The sequence below is a fragment of the Labrus bergylta genome, chromosome 23 (assembly GCF_963930695.1).
Source record: "Labrus bergylta chromosome 23, fLabBer1.1, whole genome shotgun sequence".
Taxonomy (NCBI): domain Eukaryota; kingdom Metazoa; phylum Chordata; class Actinopteri; order Labriformes; family Labridae; genus Labrus; species Labrus bergylta.
Genome location: NC_089217.1, coordinates 771858 through 785988, shown reverse-complemented (window position 1 = coordinate 785988; position 14131 = coordinate 771858). Strand labels below are relative to the sequence as shown.

Genomic DNA, 14131 nt, shown 5'->3' with positions numbered 1-14131 from the left:
GATTCATCACGGGAACACAGAGTGAAATTAAATGTAATGCATGTCCTCTTAGGGCTTCCGTAGTATTATGTTATTGAAACAATAAGTTAAGTTTATGTTGAAATAGGATCTTCTTTTTTTGGTAAATTTTGAGTATTTTAAATATCCACTAGAAAAAATGTGATCGTTCTACCACTTTTAATTGTTCACTCACAGCCCTTCCTTGTTTTCCTCACACTAAAGTCTTTATTTTTGTATCTGCAGTATTTGGCTTCTATATAAGATCGATCCGTAATGTGCTGCCTGATACTACATTGATTCATTTCTAGGCTTCTGCCTGTCATGTAGTTGCATACAGCACAATAAATAATTAAATAAATATGAAACCACTCTGCTGGTTTCTCCCTGTTACCATAGCAACACCGGCGTATTTACACCAACATGCAGGCCTGACTGTCGCAAACGGGGCTCAGTGGACGATCCTGTGTGACCGTTTGAGCCGCCTCCTCCTCCTGCTGCAGATTCCTCCAGTCACACCTCAGAATGGAAACCAGAGGAACCAGTTCAGCACCAGTCTGTGTGTGTGTGTGTGTGTGTGTGTGTGTGTGTGTGACACCAGCAGAATAAACGCCGAACACACCGGTTACATAACTCCCAATATTTTATTTATCAAACCAACTGGGAGCATGCAGAATTCTTTAAAGACATCTCCTACTATAAATCTTTTCTGATAATCGATCTTTTATCAGCTCGTGCAGCTCAGTCCGGACCTGATCCTGGGGTTGGTCGGTACCGGATCTGGTTCTGCAGAGATCCACGTCCTGTTTCGTTAACTGTGTTTTACAGCCTGTCTGCATTGCGTCGAACCCCCCCTCCTCCCCTCTCTCTCACTCCCCTCACTCTCTCTCTCTCTCTCTCCAAACCCCTCCCTCCCTCTCTCCCTCCTTCCCTCACTTCTTCTTCTTCTTTTCCCTCTACGTGAAATCCTGCAATATGCTTCCAATTTACCGGACACTGATCCCCAGTCTCGTCCGTCTATAAAGCGTGATCCTTCACCGGTTTCTCCCTCCGCGTTTCTCTCTGTCTTTTTGTTTTTTTATTTTTACTGCAGCAAAAAAAAAAAACAGGTGAGCGCTGCTTTCTGCTGATGCTGCAGTGTCCAGTCCTCCCAGTTCCTCCTCCCCGTCACACCGGCAGCTTGATGCGCCTTCATTTCTCGATATTTCTCCTTCGCCGTCCTCCAGCATGATTTTGACAAATTGTCAGTCAGGATTTCTGCAGCCGAGCCGCGGTTCAAAGCCGTCTGAAGCCTCCTCCTCCTCCTCCTCCTCCTCCTCCTCCTCCTCCTCTTCCTCCCGCTGCTGCTGCTGCTGCGGGCTGCTCCGATCGACGCTGAAAACCTACACCAAGAGGATACGGATGTTAACCAAGACAACATAGTCTATTAATTTTTCAGACGCACTGTGAAACGATATCAGTATTAAACCTAAGTTGGGGAAAAGGTGCGCAGGGTGAGGACACTCCTTCCATCTGCAGCTCCACAACTCAGCACAGGTACGTTTTTTTAATCTGATTTTAAAATGAGCTTCAGGTGACCTTATTGTCTTTCTGTTAATGTGTCACATCTGATCTGCGGTTGTTGAATAGTTCATGTGTGAGAGGAAACTGTTTGTCCTGATGTGCGCAGAGAGGAAGCGCAGCAGGACTGCAAACTTGAATACTGATGTATGCGGTAAAACAGAGCAGATGCAGCCCAGGCTGGTGTACAGTACTGCATGATGTTTTCCTGTCGTGCTCTGGCAGATATCTCTGGTGAGTGTGAGGAGGGTATCTACAGTGTCCGACCCCTCTGTTTGTGTGTGTTGCAGGTGAAGGACGAAGCTTCACTGTGAGAGAAATGTTCAGCTCCGATGTGATGGTGATGGAGAGGGAGGCTCTGCGCAGCTCCCGGCCTCACTAGAGGCGTCCCCCGCTCCGTCCTGCGTCTCCTCACCTTCACGCCGCCGCCTCCTCTTCCTGCCCTCCAACAGCCGGGAAGGATGACTGTGGTGTCCACCGAGAACATGGACGAGACCTCCACCCTGCCAGGGCACCCGCAGGACCCCTACCCGCCTGACGACGACCACGACGACCACGACTGCTGCGAGCGGGTGGTCATCAACATCTCGGGGCTGCGCTTCGAGACGCAGCTGAAGACCCTCGCTCAGTTCCCGGAGACCCTCCTTGGGAACCCCAAAAAGAGGATGCGCTACTTCGACCCCCTGAGAAACGAGTACTTCTTCGACCGGAATCGTCCGAGTTTCGACGCCATCTTGTATTACTACCAATCGGGAGGGAGGCTAAGACGGCCGGTGAACGTGCCGCTGGATATGTTCTCGGAGGAGATTAAGTTTTATGAACTCGGCGTGGAGGCCATGGAGAAGTTTCGGGAGGACGAGGGGTTCATCCGGGAGGAGGAGCGGCCCCTCCCGGAGAAGGAGTTCCAGAGGCAGATCTGGCTCCTCTTCGAGCACCCGGAGAGCTCGGGGCCCGCGCGGGGGATCGCCATCGTCTCGGTGATGGTTATTCTTATTTCAATAGTCATATTTTGTTTGGAGACTTTACCCGAGCTGAAGGAGGACCCGAGCCAGCGGTACCAGATCGTGGGGAACACGACCGTGTACTACAAACCGAACTTCCTCACGGACCCGTTCTTCGTGGTGGAGACGCTCTGCATCATCTGGTTTTCCTTTGAGTTGATCGTGCGGTTTTTCGCCTGTCCCAGCAAGGCGGCATTCTTTAAAAACATGATGAACTCCATCGACATCGTGGCCATAATCCCGTACTTCATTACGCTCGGGACGGAGCTGGCCGACGACCAGGACAACAAGGAGGGGAAGGGTGGCGGCGAGCAGGCCACGTCTCTGGCGATTCTCAGGGTGATCCGCTTGGTGAGGGTGTTCAGGATTTTTAAACTCTCCCGACATTCAAAGGGCCTCCAGATTCTGGGACAGACTTTAAAGGCGAGCATGCGGGAGCTCGGCTTGCTCATCTTCTTCCTCTTCATCGGAGTGATTCTGTTCTCCAGCGCCGTCTACTTCGCCGAGGCCGAGGAGAAGGAGTCGTTCTTCACCAGCATCCCCGATGCTTTCTGGTGGGCCGTGGTTTCCATGACCACCGTCGGGTACGGGGACATGTACCCCGTGACCATCGGAGGGAAGATCGTCGGCTCGCTGTGTGCCATCGCCGGAGTGCTGACCATCGCGCTTCCCGTTCCCGTCATCGTGTCCAACTTCAACTACTTCTACCACCGGGAGACGGAGGGCGAGGAGCAGGCGCAGCTGCTCAACGTCAGCAACCAGAACTTGGCGTCGGAGACCAACTCGAGCCGCCGCAGCTCCTCGGTGGTGAGCAAGTCGGAGTACATGGAGATAGACGAGGACATGAACAACAGCATCGACAACTTTAGGGAAGCGAACCTTAGGACTGCCAACTGCACGGCGCCCAGCCAGAACTGTGTGAACAAGGGGAAGCTGCTCACCGATGTGTGAGGCGGCAGCGTCCGGGTGCCACGGTGTAAATATTGTAAATTCAATCTGGATGCTTTATCTCCATTGGTGCATTTTATTCTTCTTTTGCATTCATTCAAACGCGTTGACACTACGAGCGTTCACGGCACACACATGGTTAATTTGTTTAAAGGTAGAGGCTCAGTTATTTCATGAAAACACAACGACTACAGCATTTGGCAATAGTTCAACAATCATCAGGTGTCGGGGGAACTTTTTGATATATTCACTTAGAAAAACAAAGAAATCAAAAGTCTTTAACTTATTTTTTACTACATGTTAGAGAGGTACTCTACCAATCGTGCACGTGAAGATGAAAGATGTTTCCCATGCAGGAAGAGGATTCTGAAAGTTGCATCTTTTCCCAAACTAGAGGCTATCTGTCTGTTTTTTTCTGACCTCTGTTGCCATGGTTACTCGACAGGTTAAAATGTTGGAACCAGGGTTTTGGATTAGAAACCAAAGTCTGGATATTTTGGTCTCTGATTGTCCATCTTGGGTTGTGATGTTTGACCCCTTATTGGCTTTAACCAAACAGGGTCTCACAAAAGCAAGAAAAAAAGGTGTTATCAACACGTTGCTCGCGTTTTCTGGAATTTCCTCCCATAATCGAGACTCAAGTCGACATTGTTTGGTTTTTAACGCCCCAATTTTTATTGTTCCTTTTAAAGTATGGCTTGGTCAAGTTCGCAAACTTCCTCTTTGACAGTGTCACCACTTACCGTCTTAGATATTAATATTTACGTCTAAATATCCTGGCTTTTAACAAAGACATGTTACAGGAAACGTAGTAAACAATGTTTAGCAACAACACTGGAGACCATAGTCCGGATCCACCATCTTGGAAAGGGATATTTGGGATACTTGGGTAATTTAAGGCTACTTCCTTATTGACCCCTTGAAATTGATTGGTTTTAATCGGGCAGGGTCTAACAAAAGCACACAAAAAGGTGGTGTGCAAAGGGGTGTTGTTACCAAGTTGCCCCAGTTTTTGAATTTTAATCCCAAGATGGAGACCAAAGTTGACTTTTTTGGGGTTTTCATTGTCCCGGTTCTTTGGTTTTAACTTCAGGCCCTGGGCAAGTTCTCAAACTTCAACCCTAAGTTGATCAACTTTCGCCATCTTCCATGTTGGGTGTTGAAGTTTCACTAATCTAAACTTCAAGTTTGTGTCTTGGCTCCTACCAGGCACTGTCTAAGAAAGCAACTTTTGTAGTTTTTACCATAATGGGAAATGTAGTCACCATTGTTTTTGAAGATTGCTCCCCATTGGAGACCAAAGTCTGGATATTTTGGACTCTGTTGCAACATATTGGTATTGAAATATATCTTACACATTGAAGAATTTGTGCAAAACAGAATTGATGGAGTGCCCCTTTAACAGTTTCATCATCTTTACTTTGCTTGAATATGGATGTTAGGCTGAGATACTTCAGGTTTAGGCTGTAGGGATCAACTCTCTGCGATCTTTGTTGTCTTTAAAGTGTTATTTATAGAGTTACAGCTTGTCTTATGAACTTAGATAATCAATTTAATGAAGGAAATCTTGTTCCGGAGTTATTTGAAGATACTGCAACTTAATGAAGAAAACTAATCCACTAGAAGGAGGGGCTTTAGTTTACCCGTGTGCACCTTTAAACACAAGGTTTTAGAGTTAAATACACACATGTAAAAGATTCAACGACTGCATTTTAAGAAATAATACTTCATCTTTCAACAGCATCAGGTTTTTAATTTGCAAATTTTTAAATGTAACGCAAGAATTTATCAAAAAAATCTCCCTGACACTGACCAGGACCTTCGTGCAAAAAGACTACAAATAAAGAAAAATAAATCAAAAAGCCCGACTAAGATTTGACAAGCACGCTGGAGGATGACGTTCTTGCCAGAGGAAACACATCGAGTGGATTACAAGTGGAGCTTTTCTTGTGACACAACCAGGGACTCTTTTTGGGAAAAACTAAAACGTGAGATGTTGATCGGTTTTGTTAAAGGCACCTTATCAGAAACAAAGTGGAAGCGTGCCGAGCCTTGTGGAGGATTATCTGCACTGCTGCTGCTGCTACAGGTCGGCCGGAGGTTCCCTGTACGATGCCATGCAACACTCCTTTATATAAAAAAAAGCATGTGGAGACTGTCTTCTCTCTTATATCGGCATGCACAAGACGTTACCTCATTTTTATTTTTTACATATTTGCTCTTCTTTGGCCCTCATCGCCCCCTGCTGGGATTCTGTCCCTCCTTTGTTTTCACCAAAAGTGCACTGGCTATTTATTATTGTTTCACTTATTTTCAAGCATTTTTAATGTGTTGAATGTTAAAGCATTAAGGAAACGGGAACACTTCTTTTTCGAAGACCATGGCATGTCAAAAATACTAAAAAGCATTATTGCCTAATTAGCTATGGTATAGCTATGTATACTCAATGCATGACTACAGTATTAAATTGCTTGCAGCTGTGGAGGGACCGCGGGAGCCGGGGGGATAAAGACGATGATGATTCTGCTCATTATCGTCCAAGCTAACGACAGGATACGTTGCATGACGGAGAGCTAACTGCCGGAGGGGACAAATCTGCTGAAAAAAAAAAAAAAACCACACAAAAACAACGGGGAAAAAAAAGTCAGAAGAGACACATCTGATGATCTCTGAAAAAATGACATTTCAGAAAATAACATCGTCCTTTTTTATTTCTGTGAGGCTTCGATCTGTGACGATGGAGTGCATGGGATCATTTTTATGTGATATGTGACCACGTTTTATTTCTTGCATTTGTCTTTTTAAAACGGTTTCAAATGAAGGAAAGCAGTAATATTTAACAAATGACAAAGATATATCTTAAAATTAGTTTATAGTGCCTTGAACCCCGTCTCATTAGAATTGACTAAAGTGCCTCCCGTTACCATAGACGTGCAGCTTATCTTCTCCTGCCATAAAGATGATGCACTACTCCCTGCACAACCGGAAAAGAAGAGGTTACAGTCCAATAAGATACCAATATATTCCTTATTCTGGGGCTGGATCGTTGGGCCGACATAAACTATCATCGCTACTGGTTGATGACACACGACTGCAGCGCACATTCATCGAGATAAACGAGTTGAAATATGGACTGTCTTTGTATAAACTTATCTTTTGGTCACTCTGATCCATTTAACATCCATAAAAAAGAGAGTTGCTGTTCCTTCGCTAACACAGCAACACGTGTGGAAAGCTACAAACTGTTAGCTTTAAAACCAAACAGACGTGGATGTTTGTTCAGGGATGGTTAACCACTAACCTGCTCTGTCAGCAGACTCGTTAGCTGAAGAGTCTAAAACTTTTTATTGGGTGGAAATGGAATTTACCACTAATGACTACCCCTGGATTAGCTTGCATCGCTAAGTGGCTGTACTGGGATCTATTTGTGGTTGAAATCATTGGCAATATTTCACAAACTATCGACTGAACTATTCCCACTGTTGTCACTTATTTTAAACTAAAGTAAACACAGAACCTGGGGTTAGCCGTTGTGGCTAATTGCTAAAAATTGTGCTAATTGGAAGATCAGAAATCTAGCTGTTAGCTTAACCAACTACCAGACTAGATATTCAAACTTTATTTGTGACCAAGTTCAACTGAAAGAAAAAACATACATCAAATTGGCTATAGTCAGAGACGTGTCCAGAAGGGTTGCACTGGCCCCCCCTTGAAATCTGATTGGCCACCCCAAAAAATCCTAAACTATGATGATTGGCTATCTGCTTTGTCAGAGGCAACGGTTCTGGTTTCTTTAAGGCCTCTTTAATGCTAACATCTTTGTTTAAAGCAAATTTTAACATGAATACAAAAATACAAATATGTCTGCTAGTAGCTGATCACAAAGACCATTTCAACTTACTATAAGGCTCATTGTTTCCTCTCTTTTATAAAAGTACAGATGAATAAAGGCACTTAAAAATACTTTAGCAGACGGGGCCGCAGCTGGAGTGAAAAACAACGACTGCTCTACTTCCTTTACTTCTAGGACAGACTTTAGTAAAGTGGACTTCTTTGTGTTTAGATCGGTCGTGATCTACATTTTGTTTCTCGTCATCCAATCCCCACATGCAAATCCAAAACAATTTGTGGCTAATTTACGAGTTAATAAGTGATGTATTTATTTAATTTAATCATTTTTGCCAGTTTGTCCCTTTCGGCGCACCGTACTTAACCCAGCGTAGCGTCATCTTAAACAGCCAGAGTGACGAAAAACGAAGGACACCGTGGCGCCTTTGAATGTCTCACTTCACTTCCATACGACGAGTCAGAGGTCATATCCACGTTATGACATCACACACTTTTTTTAATGTTCCCCTCTGCAGCGAGTTCCTTTTGCCGTGGTTAAGTAACTTTCTATCAACTGGAAGTTCCTTATTTTCTTTCAGAATAAAAGCATGCATTTATACAAACAACAAGTGAAGCACACTCAGCTTGAGACAAAATACAAAAAAAAGGATAACAAACTCTTTTGAAATGCAACATAATGGAGTTTCGAACATGCAATTTTAAGTATTTATCATTTGACAGCTTTAGTGTTTAATGTTTTTCTGACAACACTGGCAGAAATTAATTAAATATATCTGGTTATTAAACACACACAGTGCTAATTGCTGAGACATTAAGTGTCGAGTGTGACTCTGTAAATGGGGATTTGATGAAGGGACAAAAATATAGAATCTCTGGAGAGCTGAATTAAAAAGATGAAAGAAAAGAATAATTTTATAAAAAAACAGCCACAGGTTGCAAAAACCTTCACAGCCCCCCCAAAGCTAGCTGAAAGCTACGGCCCTGGCTGCAGCACTGAACCTTTTCAAAAAGGACTCCAGAAGACCTGCTGCAGAATCAGCAGCTCTCGTGCTTCTCCTCTTATCAACTGCCATTGCCAGAGGAACTGAAGTGCAGCTGAACCAAACGGCGTCCTCTGGCTGCACAAACACTGCCGCTCTCTGAACCTTTGGGACCAAAAACCTCCTGCTTAAAATAAACTTCTGCTTCTTTTTTAAACGTATGGAAACAATGAGCCTGACACGTTCACTGCCTTTCGTACCACAAGCCTTTCTTTTTTCTGCGTCTCACAGATTTTGAACCATCCGAGCTGCTGTAGCATCATCAGACCGCCTCTATACACGATATTAATGTGATTCTATCTCAGCTCGATTAAGGCTACATGTCCTCTAAGTGCTGATTATAAAGAAATTAGGGAGGAAATATGTTTCCGATGCCTGTGAGAGCTCATCTGTGGATGCTGCTGCAGAGAGATAATGAATGTGACCACAGTCAGTGTGCAGAGCAGCGTTCAGCTCAACATTACCACAGGCATTAGTCACTCTGCATGTCAGTAAAATGGCTGCTGCTGCTGCTGCTGCTGTATTGTTGTTGTGAGGAGGGAGCACATGGCTGTCTGTGCTGCGTGTTTTCAGGTCGACACGATGTTAGACGACAACACTGAGGACTGATTCATGAATGTGCAGGGATGATAAAAGCCTCCACAGGATGTTAAATGAAAGTGTCGAGTCGGTCCGATCTCATGAAGCGTGCATCATGAAGACTCAAAGTTTGTGCACGAGTCAGCATTAAACCTGCAAGTGATCAGTTGTGACTTTAAGTGAGGATCTCATCTTTAATGTGCAGACTCCCTCTTTGCTCATTGAACTTAACAGTGACAAGGTAATTCAGATACTTTAAGGCTTTTTTATGGGAGCGTGCATATGTATGCACATTTCCTTTTGCATAAATTTGCATAAAAATAACTCTACCCTGTGGGAACATAAGTCCTAATTTTGAGAGAATTCTTAGAAATGTGGGAACATAGGGCAGTGGGACCATTGGTCTGTGGGAACATAGGGCTGACCCCTTTTTTTATGGTTCCAAGAAGGACACTTGAAGAACGTCCAGTTCTCAACCTGCACATTCAGGGGTCTAACCCTTCAGAGTGTGATGCTGTAGGAACCCGTTTAATGTGAGCTTCTGGCACATTCCTCTTTCTTACTGTTCCACTTTGCAGTGAAAGTCTGTTGACATAATTTAAAGAGCCTGAAAATGACCTTTAGTTGTGTCAGAAGTCAGATATAGAACGCTGGACTTCTTAAGATGCACATGTTTCTAGAGTCCAGCTTTTGATGGTTTTAACAGAATCAGAGAAAACTGGAGTCAGTCTTTGTTCTTCAGACTTCTACAATCACACAGAATCTTCTTGCCTAAACGTGAAGATTATTTTTGTTGTTTTTTTATACGACAACGTCCTCCAGACATTGTTGTAGTCCGATAGAAAGAGCTGTACTGAAAACATGCAGGGTGTCATGACAAATGTGAGAGTTGTGATTGATCTGAGGGGACTCAATGAAACCATTCTGTCAGTATAGGGGGGTGTTTGATGAGAGAACAGTCTTCAGATTGTGAGTGAACCTCGCCCTGTAAGGTGTTGGTTATTTGAAGAGGTTTGAAAATCAGAGGTTGCGTGTGTTTGTGAGAGCAGAAAAAACATCTTAAAAGTGGAGCTTCTTCTGTGGACGCAGCAGCAGCAGCAGAGCCTCGTCTGACTCACAACATTTAGTTACATAAGAGTCTGCAGGTTTTTTTTATGATTATTAGTCCAACTAAACAACTTTGAAGTAAAATCAGCAGCAGGAGGATTAAGGTCTGCAGACTCACCAGCTGGGTTTCTATCTGAAACTGTTTTCCTGCAACTTTCAGAGTTTAAGGAGCCGGATCAGAGCTGATGTGTGTGTGCTCCTCATCTGCAGCTGCACAAGTGTGTGTGTGTGTGTGTGTGTGTGTGTGTGTGTGTGTGTGTGTGTGTGTGTGTGTGTGTGTGTGTGTGAGAGTCGGTAATGAGATGAATTGAAACACCTGTTTGGGTGAGAAAGGTCTTGATGACTCTCCACCTTGAGGAGTATTTGTAGTCAAAAAACAGCAACTGGAATACAAACCGAGGCGGTGCTCAGCTGCTAAACTTTCAATGAATCACACTCTAATTATTTTTATTCAGTGCACAACAAGTCAGCTGAGCAGGCAGAACACCTGAGCTTACTCGGCTCAAAGGACTGACACCTCAGCACTGATTACCTGCAGTTTAATCCAGCCTGCGGTGCTCCGGTTCAGGATCAGATTTAACACCTGCCCATCTTCAACTTGTATTTTTCTTGCCTGTTTTTAAGTCCTAGTCAGCACATAGTCACGCTGTAAGCCGGTTTCTCCTCAGACATCAGATCCTACACAGACGAGTCAATTCTCTGACTTCATACTGTAAATCTCATTTTATCTTTTTAAGATTACCAAATGTGCAGAAAAGAGTTTTCTCTGAGCTTTGTGCACGCTTCATGTTTCTTCTTTCGCACAAAGCTAAATATATTTTTGTTTTGTGCAAAATCAAACGATTGTCCTGAACTAAGAACGTACGACAGTTTATGGGAAACGCCCGAGTATGTGTTGCAGTCCACGTGTGTCATTGACCAGCATCCGGCCCGTTTCATGACCCGTTGAACGTGTGAGAAACAAAACGTCCCTTTAATTAATGTTTCAGACGGATACAAACAACATGAACGCATACGACGGTGCTACGTGGTAAACATGCAGTAAAAACCCTGAGGGAGCAAAATGACAAATTTCACTGGTTTTTTTTGAAGAATTAAATCACGTTAAAAAAAATAAACTTCTATATTTCGTGACAGAAATGAGAGGAAAAAAATTAAAACGACATCAGGGTAGTTGGTAGTCTTGTGGGTTTGATTCGTTTTGTTCATGTTTGTCGAGTTTTCGGCCAAAGTTTGAAACTTTCCTGCACCAGAACTCACCGAAGGGACCAAATGAAGTTTTCTAGTTTTTCATTTCATCAGAGCAGCTCAACACAGACGGATGGTATTAAAAAAAAAAAGCAACATTTTCTAGATTAAAGGTCAAATGTTTTCAAAAACCTTTCAGTATGTTGTCATTTGTAATCTTTGGACATCTCTGTTTGGTACGCAGTAAAAAAAGTAACACTTCACCTTCTTAAAGGTTTTTAAAGGATTTCTTGTAGAAGCTTCCGACTGCCCAAAGTGATCATATATTAAAGGAACAGCTGATCCATCTTCACTGAGCTGCAGAGCAACAATCTCTGTCTTCTTTTCAGGATGTGTTTTTGTTTAATTCTCTTTTCCTGACTCCTCACATAAGCCATCCACGCAGAGTTTCTCAACCTGTTTACGGACTTTAGATCGATTCTGGTTCCTAAAGCTTCCTTAACTGGTGTTCAGAAACTTCTTCAAAGGAACAATGTGCGACATGTTCCACAAATAAATCATCAAGTCTGTCCTGTGTAAATGTGTCTCTGAGTCCTGACTGTCTACAATGAGGGAGAAGCTCGAGTCCCGCTGGCTGTGTTGTTGTCAGAGCCGTGTTTACATGGACGGGACGGCCGGCTCCTCCCCTTGTGTATAAAAGCTGTTTTAGTCAAGAACTAGAGAGAAGAAGAAGAACATACTCACTGATTATTTGGATGTTAGTAAGAGTTTTTAGATCACGCTCATTCTGTGTCAGTTTACATGAAATGTGAAGCTATGAGCTAACTGAAGAGCGCTAATATTAGCATGCTAACACAACAATGTGAAGCTACGAGCTAACTAAAGAGCGCTAACATTAGCATGCTAACACAACAATGTGAAACTACGAGCTAACTAAAGAGTGCTAACGTTAGTATGCTAATGCTAATCTGCCGCTTGCACTTGACACCTTCATGTGAATGCAAGTAGAGAGGGGTTGGAGGTGTGTCTCTGGAGGAGAGCAGAGGCTTCAGTATGGAGGAGGCGTGGCCAAACAGCAGTTTGTTTTGGTTTCATGTTGGTTCTCATGGGCGCCATCTACTGGATCAAAAAGTCGCACATTCTTCCTTTAACTTTTCACTTAATCGTTGGATTCACTGTTGAAATGAAAATATTGATGCGTGCAGCTTCAAACAAAAACACTGCATGATGCTCACATGTCTTATAAAGTAATCGACTGATCAGTCCCTGAACTTGTTTGGACGGTTTTTCAAACATAGAGGCCATTGGGCTCTTGGGATTCACGATGCACATTATTGTCCTTATTTTGAACGACTGTAACAATGACCTTAAAATAAATAAATATGAGAAGGAACATAGATTGAAGTGGATCTTTTTAAATCAAGAATACTGCCTCTGTCTTTTTTACAGATCAAGATTTAAACTGATTTATTCTCATTTAGGTCTGAAGATTTGTGTTCCAGCACGACTTATTTTCAAAGACTGTGAGCCTATAAATGATCTTTCTGAGGACGCAAACTGATCGGAAATAACAACAACAGTGCGTCAGCAGTTCCAAAAGTTCGTTCTGATGCCTTTGAAACTATTTTTACCGGTTGAAAAAGTCCCAGAGGAACCGGGCTCACAAAGAGACGTCGAGCCAAAGTCAAACTAAAAATAAACAGGCTGAGAGAGACTGCGTTAGTCAGTGTTTCACAAGAGTTCAGAGGAATGTCTGTGATTTAAAAAAGCCATGACACGAGCGGTGATGATGATGGTGATGGTGATGATGTCATCGTGTCTCTGTGATTGCTGCAGACGTTTAGAGCTGCTGCTAAAGTGCAGTGATGACTGAGAGAGTGAATGGTCAGATGAATGGACATTATGAATATTTCTCCTCTCTGCAGACCAAACGCTTTATCAAAGGTTTGCATCCCTTTTATTTTTGGGATTAATTAATTCCACTGTTGTTGTCTGTGTCTCCTCTCGTCCTCTCTCACAGTCATAAGCCAAAGCCTTTGAGATATTGAAAAAGATAAATCTATAAAAGAAGTGGTTGACCCTCGCCGGGCTGCGAGATCCTCCCTGAACCCCGTCAGGTTTTTTTTATTTTTATTATTTTTTTTTCTGGGTTCTTGCTGCAGTAAATGAAATGTTTGTAATCTGTTGCTGAGGCATAGTTTGTAACCTATGCAAGGTTAGTCAACAGTTTATGTCCATCTCATTCCATCATGTTACAACAGTTTCAATAAAAGTTGAAAGATATGAAGAAGCTGTGTGATGTCATTATTGATCCAAACAGGAAGGTGAGGTTATTATGATTATATAATAGGCTAATGGAGAGGTCAAGAAAAGCTGATGACTAAAATATTTATCTCGTAGTGCTGAATAAGAGCAGTGAAAGGTGGGTCCATCTCAACATCAGTGTTCGTTTAGTTTAGTTTAATTGTTTATTTGAATCAGGGACAGTGTACAAAAAAACATTAGTCTCACAAGAGAAGAGATGCTTTGTACCAGAGTTTTAAGGGCTTGTTTATAAAGTGACCTTATGGGTTTTAAGACAGTCTTGTTTGCTTGAGACCAACATGATATACAGTAATGAAAGTAAGAAAAAATCATAGCACTCAAATACATTTTAGACGCTTCGACTGTAAGTGAGTTCCTGATATGTCTAAAGTTGTGGTTTTGTTGTAGTCATGACCACATTTAACCGAGACCAAGATATACCCGAGACCAAGACCATTAACCATTAACCATCTAACTGCAAATTAATTTAAGTTATTTGTTCTTTTAGGCATTTTCCTTCTAATCACAATAATGACGTGAGAAAGAAGCCGATCAGTG

At 42.9% G+C, this 14131-nt stretch overlaps 1 protein-coding gene across 1 annotated transcript; it reads left to right on the top strand.

Moving 5' to 3' along the window:
- The first annotated feature begins 328 nt into the window (after positions 1 to 328).
- On the top strand, positions 329 to 13559 carry kcna1b (potassium voltage-gated channel, shaker-related subfamily, member 1b). Its single transcript, XM_065951322.1, has 2 exons — positions 329 to 1533; positions 1848 to 13559. Exon 2 carries the CDS (start codon positions 2019 to 2021, stop codon positions 3507 to 3509), a length of 1491 nt encoding a protein of 496 aa, XP_065807394.1. The 5' UTR covers positions 329 to 1533; positions 1848 to 2018; the 3' UTR covers positions 3510 to 13559.
- Positions 13560 to 14131: the final 572 nt, after the last annotated feature.